Genomic DNA, 16,786 nt, shown 5'->3' with positions numbered 1-16,786 from the left:
CTCTGGAAAGAGCAGTGTACAGATCATTGCAGTGTATTGTTTGTATTCCATCTGTCAGCTTCAAGTGAATAGTCATCCCAGATCTTTTAATTGTTGTCACATCTGCTCCAACAAGGTATTGACTACATGTCTGTTTGATTTTGTTTTTTGCGGAAGATGTGACTTCATAATGAATCATTTAGCTTCTACTGTAATGATGGAATGTGCATATGGTAACACATATATATACCAGTAGGGCTGCTTAAAATGATTTTGGAGTAGGGGCATTGGTTTTGCTATGGGTATCGCAGATGGGCAAATTAATTTAAGCCACGCTAATAGTATTTTAATACCTTAGATCTTTTATTAAATGTGTTATTTATTAGTACATTTATTGGAGTCTTTGAGCTTGGACTCTGAGATTGTTTATAAATTAGTCTTTGGAGACTATTCTCTGCAGCTCCTACTTCAAAACTCCTTGGGTGTTTTGGTATCGCCTTCATTTTTCCATTGTCTGAATCCAGAAGACACCTAGACATGTGAGAAACTTTACTCCTATGTGTGAAGTTATGAATGTGTGTGTGTGTGGATCAGGGACTTCAATTATAAGCTCTTCGAGACAGAGACTGTGCACTCCTATTTGTATTGTGAGATGTGTACCACACTATTTAGTTCTGCTGAATAAACAAAAACAACAGCAATAACATCATTTGATCAGTACATTGAAATTTACATGGATATCTCTGTGCTTAGCCTCTGCCCATCCCGAAGATTCATAGGACAACAAAGCCAGCCTTCTTTTTTTATAAAGATTAGCCCTTTCACATAGTAACAGCTCAGGGTTAAATTGTAGTGAGCCCTTACTTAGCACCCAAGTTCTCTTGGACAGCCCATGCATGTAAGAGCTTCCCAGAGGTGAGGAGTCTTCTAATTAGTTTCTCCCCTCTCGGAGTGGCTCATTGATAAGGGGTAGGGGACAGGTGAGGGAGGAGTAAGCAGACACGTACCCATACCCTGCCTCCCACTTACTCGATGAGCAGCAGTTTGGCAGAGAGTGGAGTATACAGCCCCGTTTAAAGGTCTGTAGCACAAATGGAAAACTAGACTGCTTCTCTCAGTGCTCCTCGAGGTTGGTGGAGCTTTTTACCATCCTAAAAGCCACAATCTAACCCTAAATTATTCTGTTATTTCGCTCGTTTGGTGACTTTTACTTGGGCAGGGACTTGCTTTCTTTCCCTTGCTTACATATAGAGAGTCTTGTTCCCTAGGCCAGAGGAACTAAAAGAAATCATACATGCTGTAAAGGAAAGGCATCTGAACAGAAATGAGTATGGGGCCAACAATTTTTCCTACTTTATTCAGGCAAAACTGCCATCTATTACACTCAGTCAACATATATCCTCTCTGAGCTGAGGAATAGTTTTGGCTGAACTGAATGGCTGCCAATCAGGATGGGAAGCATGCCTTAGTTCACTATAGGCCCAGTGTTAAGATGGCTAGTAATGATTCTAGTCCATCCCTGGGTGAGGTCAGTGCAAGATTGTTCCCTAGAGCACATTTCCCTAGTGCTCTGCCCAGTTTTAAATGGGCTAACAGATGGATTTCCACCGTTTCCTTTGAGAGGCTGTTCTGTAGTCCAGTATTCACTAAAGACTTCTGAAAAAGCCAGCTATTGTATTGCCTTCAAAGTAGTAATGCTGATTCAAGACATGAAAACAGACTCCAGCTTGTTTTACAAATGTATGAGGATTAGAATGTTGGAATAAGCAAATAGTATAAAATATAATTGCAAAATGCACCTGGAAACTCTTATCCATATTTTACCTAGTTGTCCCCTCAGCATCACTCCACAGTGGATTCAACAGGAAAGTTTGTTAACATAAGTTACAAGATATACTGGAGGTATATAATATAGTGTGTAGGGATTTAAACAAACTACTCCCATTATCTTAGTTAGGAACTGTGCAAATACTGCACCAGGTACATTATTCTGAAAGTGTTTTCCTTGATGTTTGTGTAACATAGCCAAGCCATTCACTAAAAGACCATAACATGCATTCCAAGTGTATATTTTCCCTAATCTCTTAAACCATCATTAGACAAATGTATGCAGGTGCAGAATTGGAAAAAAAGTTCTACTTACAACTGTTTCACTAGAAGCAAGGCTAAGTGGAATAATACAAAATACTTGACAATGGTTAGGCTGCTGGTTTGCTGAGAACACAGCTTATCATACAGACCAAGATGATCAGATTGTTTCCTTGTATGCCCCTGTCCATCTGTCTATTACCATCTATTTCCTCTTGTATTACATTTAGACTGTAAGCTCGTTAGGGTGGGGATTGTTTTTTTGTTCTGTGTTTGTACAGCACCTCGCACAGTGGGGTTCAGGTCCATGCCTGGGGCTCCCAGGTACTATGAAAATATAAATAGTGCTAACAACAATCATATTGTTTCGGGCACAGTGGTATATTGGAATACTGCAAAATTATACATTGAAACCATAACATCAGTAGATTTCTATGTAGATCTGCAAGGAATAGAGAGGAGAATGAATATAGTAATCAGCTGCTTAGCTCTCGTAGGCATTCTGAAAAAAAGTAAGGCTAACATTTTTAATTTGTTTATTTTTATATACACCCAACTAGCAGTTAAAATCTGATTATATAATTAATATATGAATAGTAGCAAACTAATGATATCATTTATCTTCGTACTAGTCCAAATTTAGGAAAGCATCACTATTCAGAAGGGAATTCAAGTGCACAATTAAAGTCCACTGAAGTCAGTGTGCCTTAAACATGTGTGTAAAGTTAAACATGTACATAAGTGCTTTCCTACATCAGAACAACTGTGCACAATCCCTTGTTCTCCTGTAAGAGTCGAGCTGCTGGGTAACTATTTAAAGGAACATTTCTACATACTGTAGTTTTAACAATATCAAGATGCAATTGTTCATTCAGTGTATGTTTGATTAGTTTTATGTTATCTGTTAATTTTTCCTTTATTAAGAACTATTATGTTAAATAATTATTGTTACATACATGAGAATTCCTGTATCAGAGGGGTAGCCGTGTTAGTCTGGATCTGTAAAAGCAGCAAAGAATCCTGTGGCACCTTATAGACTAACAGACGTTTTGGAGCATGAGCTTTCGTGGGTGAATACCCACTTCCTCAGATGCATGTAGTGGAAATTTCCAGGGGCAGGTATATATATGCTAGCAACCAAGCTAGAGATAACGAGGTCAGTTCAATCAGGGAGGATGAGGCCCTGTTCTAGCAGTTGAGGTGTGAAAACCAAGAGAGGAGAAACTGGTTCTGTAGTTGGCAAGCCATTCGCAGTCTTTGTTCAATCCTGAGCTGATGGTGTCAAATTTGCAGATGAACTGAAGCTCAGCAGTTTCTCTTTGAAGTCTGGTCCTGAAGTTTTTTTGCTGCAGGATGGCCACCTTAAGGTCTGCTATAGTGTGGCCAGGGAGGTTGAAGTGCTCTCCTACAGGTTTTTGTATATTGCCATTCCTAATGTCTGATTTGTGTCCATTTATCCTTTTCCGTAGAAACTGTCCAGTTTGGCCGATGTACATAGCAGAGGGGCATTGCTGGCATATGATGGCGTATATTACATTGGTGGATGTGCAGGTGAATGAACCAGTGATGATGTGGCTGATCTGGTTAGGTCCTGTGATGGTGTCGCTGGTGTAGATATGTGGGCAGAGTTGGCATCGAGGTTTGTTGCATGGATTGGTTCCTGAGCTAGAGTTATTATGGTGCGGTGTGCAGTTACTGGTGAGAATATGTTTCAGGTTGGCAGGTTGTCTGTGGGCAAGGACTGGCCTGCCACCCAAAGCCTGTGAAAGTGTGGGTGCTTTGTCCAGAATGGGTTGTAGATTCTTGATGATGCGTTGGAGGGGTTTTAGCTGGGGGCTCTATGTGATGGCCAGTGGAGTCCTGTTGGTTTCTTTCTTGGGTTTGTCTTGCAGTAGGAGGCTTCTGGGTACACGTCTGGCTCTGTTGATCTGTTTCCTTATTTCCTCGTGCGGGTATTGTAGTTTTGAGAATGATTGGTGGAGATTTTGTAGGTGTTGGTCTTTGTCTGAGAATTCCTGGATCACAGTAAACTGAAAACAGGCATTTAGCAAGTCAGTACATTGATACTGTTTAGTTCCGCAGGTCAGTAATTTTGAGATCTGTACTTGTGTTGACCGATCAGATCATACATGCAAATAAAAATACCCTGACTGGCAAGCCTGAAAACATTATTTACTTCTAGATGGGCACATGGTTAAACTGATATTTAATGATCCAAGCAGATAGAGTTTATTGACTACTTTGCTTAGTTTTGGTGATAATTAAAATTCATTGTATCTTGAGAGAAATCATGACCTTTTGGGTCAATAAGTTGTGCTGTTTAGCTCAACAGAAGTCAATAGAATGAGGCTTCCTTATGAACTGTCGCTGAATGTATTTAACAGGTGTCAATCACATCCACTTTTGGTTTTGCAAAATATTCTTTTTTTCTTTCTTTGTAGGCCACAGTATGGTGGGAAGTTCTGTCAGGGCTCCAGTCGTATTTATCAGCTTTGCAATATTCAGCCATGTCCACCCAATAGTCTGGACTTCCGTGCCCAGCAGTGTGCAGAATTTAACAGCAAGCCTTTCCGTGGATGGTACTACAGTTGGAAGCCCTATACTAAAGTTGAAGGTAATTTGGCCATGGTTCCGATTGATAAAATAATTTGCATGAGGCAGCCTACCTTGTTATAATTCTTTGATATTCTCTGGGCCAAATGCAGCCCCTCTGTGAGTGTGTGGAAATCCAGGGAGGCTTCTGTGAAGCTGCACATGCTTTCTAGCAGGGTTGAATTTGGTTTTCGATGTAACATCACATGTAAGAGCCTGCGAAGTTGGCTTTGACTGTGAATTTAGCTCTCTATCCTCTGTTCCCTGACCATGCTGTCCCTCACTTTTGTTTTATATTGCCTTTTTTTGTTAAAACAAAACAAAAATAAAAAAAACCAAAGCAAACCCAAACAACAAACCACCTTTTCTCATGAATTTCTCTATATGGGAACCACCAACTCCTACAATAACATGCCAGGATCTTTATTCATTTGGAATGTTCCCAGATTTCTAAATGTAACAGTAAATCAACCCTTCCGAGTTTCCTACTGGTATATTCTCATGAGAATTGTTGCTGGAGCTTTATAAGACTCATGGCTAAGGAAATATTCCTTATCTGTTGCTCAAGTTTAAGTTTATTTTCCCTGCATATGCCTCAATTTTGTAAACATCCAGTATAATTATTAGGATTTTATTGGGTAGTTAATAGCTACAAATACTTCCCCGTAGTTTCAAAGCACAGTGAATATTTGTGATTGCTATTTCTTAAATGAAAGTGGCGGGTATATGTCATATTGTGGCTGCTTTGTCTACAATTCACAGAAGTTACCTTCAAAAACCTCGAGAGGGCATACTTTTACATATGTACATATATATTTTTAAATATGCTTTTATTTGTGGTCTGTTTAAATATTCTGTAGAGGATAGTCAACATTAGCTGGGAATACAATGATTTAAGCCATCTTCATTTAGACAGACTTGTTATAAGTAGGTTGATTACTGGTTAGAAGCCTGCTTTCTGACATAACCATTGTGGGAGGAATGTGTAAAGCTAAAGAGGAGTGATCTAGCTGGCGTGGGTCTCAGAACTAGGTGGCAATGTCTATTGCATTAAATCATTCATATGATGTATCTTGTTTAATATTTACTATCACGGTGACACATTTATGTTAAACAGATGGGCCAAGAGTTTCAAAAATTGGAGCCTTCTTTTAGGCATAAAGGCAAAAATTCTCAAAAGCACCAGAGGGATTTAGGAGCACAAGTACTGTTGAAAGTAAATAGGATGTACACACCTAAAGCCCCATATGTGCTTTTCAACATCTCCCCCTAAGTCTGTATTTAGACTTAAGTACGTGGACTGATTTTCAAAACTGCTGAGCAGCTTTTACCTTCAATGGAAACTGCTGGGTATTGAAAATTAGAATACTTGGGGTACGTCTACACTGCAAAAAACCACCCACCTCAGCAAGTTTCAGAGTCTGAGTCTGCAGATTCGGGCTTACATTACAGCGCTAAAAATAGCAGTACAGATGTTCCTGCTTGGGCTGGAGCTTGAGCTCTGAGTTTCAGAGCCCAAGCAGGAATATCTAAGACTCTATTTTTAACACCATAGCACGAGCCCTGTGAGCCTGAGTCTTGAGACCAGGGATCTGAGACTCACTGACGCGAGTGTTTTTTTGCAGTGTAGACATACGCTTAGTTAGAAGCCTAAACATATATTTAGCAGTCTAACTTTAGGCTGCTGTTTTTTGAAATCTTGGCCATAGAGCTTAATTGATAGTAAGTGACTCAATAATACTGTCCAGTCTATGAAAAGCAATCATTAGAATATAATTATTGAATTTTCCAATATAGAACCAATCCATTTCCTTGTAGGCATAATGTGTGATCTGTGTATAAGAAGGACTTGATTGCCAGCTAACTGTGCGTAGGGATGGCCCTATATCAAATGGCACCCCAAGCAAGGAGTGTCTTTGGCGTCCCTTCTGCCCATTTATTAAACTTTTGAATACCTTATTTTTTATTGCATTTGTAGCCCATTTCACAACTTTGATGCACAACTTGCATGCACGATTTATCCCTGTCATATAAGACAATACATTTGCATGCTAGGATCTGTAAATCTGTATTTATTCGTGCCATATATAAGCAAATAAAAAAATGTTTCCTCTAACCTTATAGAAATTTTTTAATTTTAAGAATAGCTGAAATGTACTAACATCAAGAAATTGAACTATGCACCAGTGTTGGATGGACCAGTATTAAATAGTGTTACAGTAGGTGACAGCTTTAGAATGTTAACCCTAGTCCTGTAGTTCAAAAGGTCTGTGTTATTCTGTTTCAGTTATTTTTCCATCAAATTTGCCCCTTGCTGCTAACTAGATTGCAACCGAACTTTTCACTTCCTATACTGAGCTCCTGAAGGCTTCTTTGTAGGCATCTTTTATTTTCTACAGGGGGAAACAGACAGCATTACAGAGAGCAAAAATCTATGTTCCTCAGTCTTAGAAAGTCATCACACATTATGTGTTAAGCATCGCAAAAGTAGTAATGGTATTTCTTTTATTTTGTTTCATAGATAGATGTTCAATAGATATCTCTGGTGTCTCATTAAATATCTCCTTTATGAGTTACTACTTGCACTCTTCAAGTTTTAAAACACAACTACACTTTCACAATTACACAGTAAAATAAGGTTCACAACATCGCACCTGCGCTCTCACTTCACTTCAGTTAGTAATTATATCTCACTGACTGACTGGCTATTCCCTGCCTCTTGTATACCTGTGAGGGGATGGCTGACAACATTCTAGGAGGTTTACTCCTGGGGGAATTCTGCACCACTGCGCATGCACAGAATTCATGTCCCCCAGAGATTTCTTTGCTTTCCCACAGAAAAATGACTTTCTGACAGGGAAGCAAAGGGAAGCTGCAAGAGCAGTTGCACACCACTCCCTATCAGCACAGGTACAACATTTCAGGCACCTAGGGCAGCTGGCAGAGAGTTAAATCACCATGGGGCTGGGAACACCCCAGTCAGGGGCTCCTACCCTGAGCCAGGATCAGCTGCTAGTCCTGGCTGGGCTGGAGGCCTGGGAGGATGGGACTTACTCTTCCCCTGCAAGGAGTGGCTGGGGCTATGTCTGACCTACCCCCAGAAACCTTCCCCAGATGCAGGACACTCAGCATCCACCCCTGAAAGGTTCCATGAGATTCTACAAAGGTCCCAAAAATTCTGGGAGGTTAGTGAAAAATTAATCGAAATATGGAACACCTGAAACATGTTACTTTAAACATTCTACTTTCCCTTTTATAGCTAACAAAGCCCATTGTCCCACCCTCAAGCCCAGCACCCAGGTGGTCATATGGGTCACCTGCCCCTAAATCTGGCGCTGGCTGGGTGGATTGCTTTGGGGGAAAAATGTTGTTTTTGAATTGAAATGCCAGCCCACAGTCTTAGCTTCCAAATAGGCTGATCATTTGTGCCAACTTACATGCTCTCCATTTTTAATTGAAAAGTTAAATGAAAATATTATAAATCCCCAGCCATTCTTTTGTAATAAAAATTAAAGCTTGAACTGTAGACAAGTGGCTCTGAAATTTGAAGCCACATCAGCAACAGAGGTTGGAGAGACTGAAGTAGAGCTAATGGAATTTACATGTTGTCATAATGGTATTACATTTTAATTATATGTCTATGTGGATTGCCAAATTCATGCGTTAATTTAAAATAACAACATATAACTTATCGTATTTGTCTGTTCTACCCATTCTGGGGTCCTAAAGACATGATAAACCACTCAAACATGATCCTTATGGTTTCAATTGTCACCAACACTGCAGGGTGGAATTCAAGCACTATAGGTGAATAATAAACATTCCATTAAACCCTAATATGAGGATCAATACAGTCACATAGGAAATTCTAGTAACTCATCATAGCTATACAATAACATTTCCTGACTGACCACGTCACATGCAGAGTTCATAAAATTTATGCACAGCTGCATAGCAGCTCCATGTCTATCACAATAGTACTTTGTACCTCCTTGTCTAGAACATAAGAACATCCATACTAGGTCAGACCAATGGCCCATCTAGCCCAGTATCCTGTCTTATGATAGCAGCCAATGCCAGGTGCTTCAAAGAGAATGAACAGAACAGGCAATCGTCGAGTGATCCATCCCTGATTGTCCACTCCCAGCTTCTGGCAGTCAGAGGCTAGGCATACCCAGAGCATCGGATTGCATCCCTCACTATCTTGGCTAATAGCCATCCATGGCCCTATCCTCCATGAACTTATCTAACTATTTTTTGAACCTCATTATAGGTTTACCCTTCACAACATCCCCTGGAAATGAGTTCCACAGGTTGACTGTGCGTTGTGTGAAGAAGTACTTTCTTTTGTTTGTGTTAAACCTTCTGCCTATTAATTTCATTGGGTGACCCCTGATTCACGTGTTATGTGAAGTATATAACACTTCCTTATTCTCTTTGTCCACACCATTCATGATTCTGCCATATCCCCCCTTAGTCTCCTCTTTTCCAAGCTGAAAAGTCCCAGCCTTTTTAATCTCCCCTTAAATGGAGAAGCTGTTTCATACCCTTAATCATTTTTGTTCCTCTTCTCTGCACCTTTTTCAATTCTAATATAATCTTTTTTGAGATGTGGTGACCAGAACTGCATGCAGTATTCAAAGTGTGGGTGTACCATTGATTTATATAGTGGCATTATGATATTTACTGTCTTATTATCTATCCCTTTTTTAATCTACTTGTCTCTTCATGTTTTCAGAGGAAGATAGATGTAAATTGTACTGCACAGCTGAAGACTTTGACTTTTTCTTTGCAATGTCCAGCAAAGTGAAAGATGGAACCTTATGCTCCCAGAACAAACATGATGTTTGCATTGATGGAATTTGTGAAGTAAGATAAACTGAAGTTTCTTTGAGTAACAATGTCATTTTGAAGTGAACAATAGACTCCTTAACAGAAAATGCAGCTGTTACTTGAAATTCCTGTGTGTCTGAGTCCTTCACTTCTGCCTTTTTCTTTCAGCAAGTAGGGTGTGATCGTGGACTTGGTTCAAAAGCTGCTTTGGATGCCTGTGGAGTTTGTAAAGGAGATAATTCAACGTGCAAGTTCTTTAAAGGCCAGTACTTGATCCAGCACAAAGCTAACGGTAAGGAAAGCTGTTCCACATGATCATCAGCACATTTCTCGGCTGGATCTCCATGTAGTATATATGACTCTTTGCTCATTCGGTCAGTGGCTCAAGGTCCAGATGTAAACTGAAACTCACAGGGAGAGTGGGAGGAGAGTTCATATCTCCGTTGTTCCTAGGCTACAAGAAAACTATGACCATAAGTCTTCCTTAGTCAAATTGCAAGTATTTTATTGTTACTTAAGCCACTTTCCACACACACCTGTTTTTTTAAAGCAGTAGTGGCAACCTGCGGCCTGTTAGAGTAATCCACTGGTGGGCCGCGAGAGAGTGTTAACAAAGACCGTCCGCACGCCTGGCTGCCCACAGCTTCCAGTGGCTGCGGTTTGCCATTCCCAGCCAATGGGGGCTGCAGGAAGCAGCGGACAGCATGTTCCCATGGCCCGTGCCACTTCCTGCAGCTCCCGTTGGCCGAGAACAGTGAACTGCGGCCACTGGAAGCTGCAGGCGGCCGTGCCTGTGGACAGTTAATGTAAACAAACTGTCTTGTGGCCTGCCAGTGGATTACCCTGATGGGTTGTCTGTGGCCTGCAGCCTGCAGGTTGCCCACCACTGGTTTAAAAGGTAGAGGGTTTAAGGTCGCAGGCAAGTGAAAAAATATCTGAATTATTTTGTCTTGAATGAAATTGTGGAAGATATAAAAAGTTGTTCATAGACTAATGACAAACAAGCAGGTGCTTCTTGTTCTATTAGGAACCAGATGGAATGTATGTATATTTTGTGATGTATCTTGATTGGAAGCTTTCAACTGGGTTCTGTGGATGGGCCAATATTTAGTGTGCAAGTCTGAGACTCAGGAAAGTCATCTTCAGTTGAGAGAGGAAGGATGGAGCAGTGGTTAAGATCCCAGTGGAGGGGTTGGGAAACCTAGGTTGAATTCTTTGCTCCCCCACAGACTTCTTATGTGACTTTGATCAGGTCACTTAGTCTCCCTGGGTTTTGCCATGTGTGAAATGGGGATAATAGCACTTCCCTAGCTCACAGGCATGTTGTGAGGCTAAATACATTAAAATTGTGAGGTGGTTAGATGGGACCATGTCAGTAATCTAAGATGTAGAGATATTGCATTCAAATGGCCTGTGCAATTACAGAAGCAATAAATCACTGGGAATTTATAGTCCAAGTGATTTGTAGTGTGTGACCAGGTTGCAGAATGGGTGAAATTTTGGGTGAGGGCCAGAATAAATCCTTACTGTATGCATAGGTAAAACACAAATTCATTCCAATGGAAATGGCCTGTATATAAGGCAGATCCCCAATAACTGAAAGATCTAGTTCTGTATAAGACCTTGCACAAACTCTGCATTTTGTTGCATTTCACCCAAAAAGTGTGTTGGTCCTGTTTTATTTATTATTATAGGTATTACAGAGAAAACATGGTAAAACAACTGAAACAAATTGATTGTTCCTGATATGTATTAAAAAGAATTTGATTTTTTTTGTCTTCAGTCAAGAAGAAAAAAATAATAGAATTCCAGGGACTAATTCACCCACTGAGCTGCTCTAATTATAAGCTGGTGTAGAACCTTTAAAATCAATGTTGTTACACCGTCATAAATCTAAAGCAACAATTTGATGGATCAGGACCGCTCTCTATATAGTCCCTGGTTTACTCAAAATAAGGAACTTAATTTTATTACAATTGGGAAAATATTGCTTAATTCTTTCATTGTAGACTATTATCCAGTGGTCATCATTCCAGCAGGAGCACGTAGTATTGAAATCCAGGAATTGCACATCTCTACCAGCTATCTTGCAGTGCGCAACCTGAATAAGAAGTATTATCTAACAGGGGACTGGACAATTGACTGGCCAGGAAAGTTCTCCTTTGCTGGGACAATTTTTGATTATCAACGCTCTTTTAATCATCCAGAGAGTCTATATGCAGCAGGGCCAACTAATGAGACGCTAGTCTTTGAAGTAAGCTTTCTTCTGTTTATTCTATCATTGATGTCTATTACAGAATTAACCATGACAGCTTTAGCTCACTGCTGTAGCTCTCAGACAGATTAAAGAATAGCATTGAGTCGTACTATTCAGACTTAATTGTATAGTAATGCTAGACTGAAAGGCCTTTCACCAGTTTGTCGAGGTCTGGGATTTAGTAAACTGTCACAAGGCTAGTGAAAAGGAAAATGTGTAAAACACACTATATAGCGTTATTTGTCAGTTGCCACACAATTGTAATGGAGATTATAGCTTCATTCAATAAATGGTATACAATAAAATTAAGTGACGTGCAAACTAAATACCAAACAACATGGTAAAGTGTGAGAGCCACATTTTCAAATATTTCCTCTGAAGCTATATGCACATACAGGCTTTTATGATTGTGGATTAGGTCATTGATTGTCTAAACACTACTCATGGGTGCCACGCAATTTCCATTCATGCAGTTTTGTAGCTAACACCATGTGGCAGAGAGGGGGGAAAAATATTTTTCACAATCAGGTCATTATCGCCTGGTCTGTCTGCCATGTGTCCTCAGATCAGTGCAGCAGAAAGTGAACTTACTGCTCATATCATTTTTGGGTTGGTTTCGTTTTAGAATTGCAGTACTTTTGCTCCGGGTAAGGAAAATCCTTTTCCTACTGAGTTGCTTTACCAGACTTTTCTTTAATGTGTCCCAGAACACTTGATGGCCAACTGCTAGTTGATGATAGTTACAGAGGCCCTAGCTACATTATTTTACCTCTTTCCCTGGAAATCTCTGACAAGTATCTGGAACCTCCAGCTTGTCCATTTGGCATGTTTTGACTCATCCTTCACTGTCAGAGTGGGGAAGCAGCTCTTCCCCCAGGGAGTTCAACTCTTTCCCACCCCATGCACTAGTGCTCAGATTAGATAACTACCAAATGCATTGTTTTGCCTTCAGTGCACATGTGGAGGATGACGTTCAGCGTTGTACATCTTTCTCTGAGGCAGCCGTGTCTGGTCCTACACCCCATTACATTCAAAATACTTGTAATTTGAAAAAAGTGGTATCCTGCTGAAACTTTGCAGCGATGATTAACAAGTCTAAAGCTTCACATCTCACCTCTCCTTCATTCCTCTGTGCAGTAAAACGAAGCCATAATAAGGTCTCTTTACACCACAGTGTGAAATTTCTGCTTTCTTGGCTGCTTTCAGTGTTAGCCAGACCTTTACATTTATTTAGTATAGTTTTTATCTGGAATACTTAATAGTTGAGTTAAATCTTACTTAGTCTTTAAGGCTCTAATTCAGGGAAATATGTAAGTCTGTGCTTAATTTTGTCCTTAAATCCCATCGAAGCCAATGGGATTTAAGCCCGTGCCTGAGTGCTTTGGTTTGGGAGGGATTGCTTAAGGGGGTCAAAAGAATTTTCTTATGTTACAGTATATCTTGATATTTTGTACTTTTTAAAAGCTACTCATTTCTTTCATTCTCTGTATGGGGTTTGTCTATTGACATGAATGTTTTAGCCTTAGGAGGGAAACGTTTCAGACGTGAAGCCCGGTCTGTGCAGTCATGTCCAAAATAGCCTTATTATACCAAAGCTACTCGTATATGTACAAATACTAAGAAATAGTACATTAAAATCCTGGGAATCTTAATTCGTGATAATGCAGTGTAATTTGAGCTATATTATTATAACCCTGAAGACTGAAGTATGAATAGTAAATTGACATAGAAAGTGATTGTTTTGTTGCAGATTATGCAAATACTCTGCAAAAATATATTTAAAAAACCTGGTTTAAATGCCAGATAACTCATCTATTTTCATCCTATGCTGAAGAGCTTCACTTAGGTTTAACATTTAACTTCAGGCTATTGCTCCTCTGAGAGCTTATTTCAACTTCTCATGTATTTTTATTGAAATACCTACACTACTCACATTGGCAACCAGGGACTTTAATGACTAGAAAAGTTACAGTGCATGTAGGGCTATGTTTTCCAAAAATATATAATCTATGGACTGTTGTTAATATATATACATAGTTGCCCTCTATAATTTAAGTGACATTCAATGGACTTTATTCTTAAGCAATGCGAAGCATGTTGCTTTCAAAGAGGTATACTATTTTGGCTCCATCAATTACTCTAAGCTATGGAAAAGCCAATCCATAATATAAACAAACACAAATGCATTATTAGAAACCAAGCGTGCTCCTAAAATGTAATATGACAATTTACTATTTCAGTACAAATGATGAAGCAGATCCTGCTTCAACTATAAATACCTAAGATAGGCAGACAAGGGGTATTTGAGCATGCTGTTTTTTAAACTCTCATGCGCCTTTTCAGAGAAGCATGCACAGCAAGCTTGGGGGCCCAATCCTGCCAACATTTTTCTCACAAGGGTTTTTATTTCCATGAAATAAGCATTTGTAGGATCAGGCCCTAATATATTGACAACTTTCTGTCTAAAAAATTGGGTGTTCTTTTTAAAATGTATATGATACTTTATATACAATGTTGTTGTAGCCACATCAGTCCCAGGATGTTAGCAAGACAAGGTGGGTAAGGTAATTTCTTTTATTAGACCAACTTTTGTTGGTGAGAGAGACCAGCTTTCAAGCTGCACGAAGCTCTTCCTCAGATCTGGGAAAGGTACTCAGACCTTTCCCAGACCTGAAGAAGAGCTCTGTGTAGCTTGAAAGCTGGTCTCTCTCATCAGCAGAAGTTGGTCCAATAAAAGAAATTACCTTACCCACCTTGTGTCTATGATGCTTTATTATTGTCAGTATTCTTCCAAGGCCCAAGAGCAATTCAATTACTAGTTTCTGGAGAAGATTTCTGTAGGAGGGCACAATGGGTGCCCTTGTAAAAACCCACAGTGCATTACTGGCATTTGCATGTGTACATTGAGTAAATATATGCACCTATAAAGGAGTGAGGTTCCTATATCTGTGCATGCCAATGCAAGGTTTTGTGAGTGCACCGGTTGTATCTTCAGTATGATCCGTTGCATGGTAGATCCACATGACTTGAGCTTACTTATCTGTGCATTCCAGCACTCTCCAAAATGTCTCTATGAGATCCAGTTTGTACAGCATGAACCATGTTTTAAGAAATGGGAAGGTGATTGAAGCAAGATGAATTCATATTACATTTTTGGTTTGCTGACAATTTTTAAGATCCCAGGATTGTTTTTCTGTCACATACATAGTTTCCTTTTTACTTTCAGGAGATAAAGTATTAAAAATCACTGAAAGCCACATTAAGGAAATACCACATTCCCCCAGTAAGGGGCATCACCCACTTGCACAATTTGGTCAATAGTTCTCCTTCTTCCTCTAAATGGGAAGTATCTGGGATCAGCCCTTTATCCCATGACCTTAACCTGTGCCTGCCTGGCTGCAGCCCTGTGGAGCCAGATAAAGGTTCCATCCACTCATTGCCCCTGCCTCCTCATTCCCAGCTTATCTATTTAGATAAGGAGGAGCAGAAATGTGGATGCTGCTCTCCCCTTGCCTTGTGCGTACAAGGAAGCAAGTGAGACCTTATGCCTCCTTACTTCCCTGTCTGGATACATTAAACAACGACAATCTTGCCCTAAGATTCCACTAAATATTTCATGAAAAATGCCCCTAAGGGATTTTGGTTTTCCACCCCGTCAGACTTCAACTGAGCACCTCATTTAATCTAAAACTTTACAGTATTCATTAAAATACTATTCAAAAATTGGTGTACAGCAAGAAAAGCATGATGCAGTGCTTTTCATATTTATATTGGAATATTGCAAATATATATATATAATTATGGGAACCAGTCATACCAAGGAAGACAAACAGGAGTGAATCTATAATTTAGCCGGGTTGCGGGGCAGAAATACGAACTTCCATGGCCAACTATTTTTTGGTGGAAGATAATAAAATTGTGATGAGAATGAGGAATGAAATACATGAGGGCAATGGTGTTTCATTACACACTTTGTTAAAATTGCAAAAGTTCAATGAGATTTCAAAATCCACCAGAACTTTTCCAGATAGGGCAGTGAGTGGAATCTCAGGTGGTAAAATGCAGCAGTTACTCTGTATGCCAGTGCTTCTTGGAATCAGTGCAAAGTCCTGAAGTTACAGTTAGTAATATTTATAGTTTTGATTGTGGGTTTACAGAAGCCAATGAAAACTGAAACAACAAAAGCCCAGATTCAGTGTGGATTCACAGCGTAGCTCCCCAACTGGCCAGATTTTGGCTAGATGAAAAAATAGACAAAGCTTTATGGTGGTAGAAATGTGATAGTTAAATGATAATCTGGGATCAGGAATTAATACTAGGCTTTTAACATATGGTTTTGGTAAGGCAATTGTGTCATCTTAAGTGGAGACATACTAGAATATTTTTAAATTAAATTTAATGCTCAACACTATTACATTTGTCTGAGATTCAGACATAGGTAATTTAAGGTCACCTGGTTTCAATTTAAAGACATTGTCAGCGTTTTTCAAAGAATTTAGCAAGAGATTTAGCTCAAGAAAGAACTTATTGTGGGTTCAACACTCCATTTGCCTAACCTTAGAAATCAGGCCTGACAACAGTGGGAAATAAGCATTGAAAATATGTTCTCCATATTAGGTTAGCACCAGTAAGCAAAACAGCAAGGAGAACTTGGTCATCAAAAATTATTCAACTTTCCAAAGGGGAAAGGGTCACTGACTTCCAGTGGCTCAAAACACTCAGTCACTCCCCTCCATTGACTAGAATTGTGGGTAAGGGTTTAAACTAAATGCCACTATTTAGTGGGAAATTTATCATAGATGTGAGAGAATAAAGTAGCTTGACCATGGATGGATAAATTGATGGCAATTCAAGATAATGTGATAACGCATTTGCCTATTTATCAATGAAATGTGCTACTATATCACCTGCTTTATATCCATATGTGAAAGCACAGTGACTTTCTCAAGATGATATGACATAAAATCATTGGGAACATTAAAGTCTTCAGCAAACATACCTGAGATATTGAATCAAGGAAAAAATGAAAATTCTGTG

The 16,786-nt window shown here is 39.5% G+C and overlaps 1 protein-coding gene across 2 annotated transcripts in view; it reads left to right on the top strand.

The window, feature by feature from the left end:
* ADAMTS18 (ADAM metallopeptidase with thrombospondin type 1 motif 18) overlaps nucleotides 1-16,786 on the top strand; it is a 63,149-nt gene that overhangs the window by 20,499 nt on the left and 25,864 nt on the right. For both annotated transcript variants that reach the window (XM_030582135.1, XM_030582136.1), the window contains 4 exons: nucleotides 4,509-4,681; nucleotides 9,398-9,528; nucleotides 9,661-9,784; nucleotides 11,502-11,746. In XM_030582135.1, coding sequence (XP_030437995.1) covers nucleotides 4,509-4,681; nucleotides 9,398-9,528; nucleotides 9,661-9,784; nucleotides 11,502-11,746 — 673 coding nt within the window. The remainder of the gene's footprint in view (nucleotides 1-4,508; nucleotides 4,682-9,397; nucleotides 9,529-9,660; nucleotides 9,785-11,501; nucleotides 11,747-16,786) is intronic.

This window comes from Gopherus evgoodei, chromosome 12 (genome assembly GCF_007399415.2).
Source record: "Gopherus evgoodei ecotype Sinaloan lineage chromosome 12, rGopEvg1_v1.p, whole genome shotgun sequence".
NCBI lineage: Eukaryota > Metazoa > Chordata > Testudines > Testudinidae > Gopherus > Gopherus evgoodei.
The sequence above is the reverse complement of the archived record's forward strand: the minus strand, read 5'-3'. Positions and strand labels throughout refer to the sequence as shown.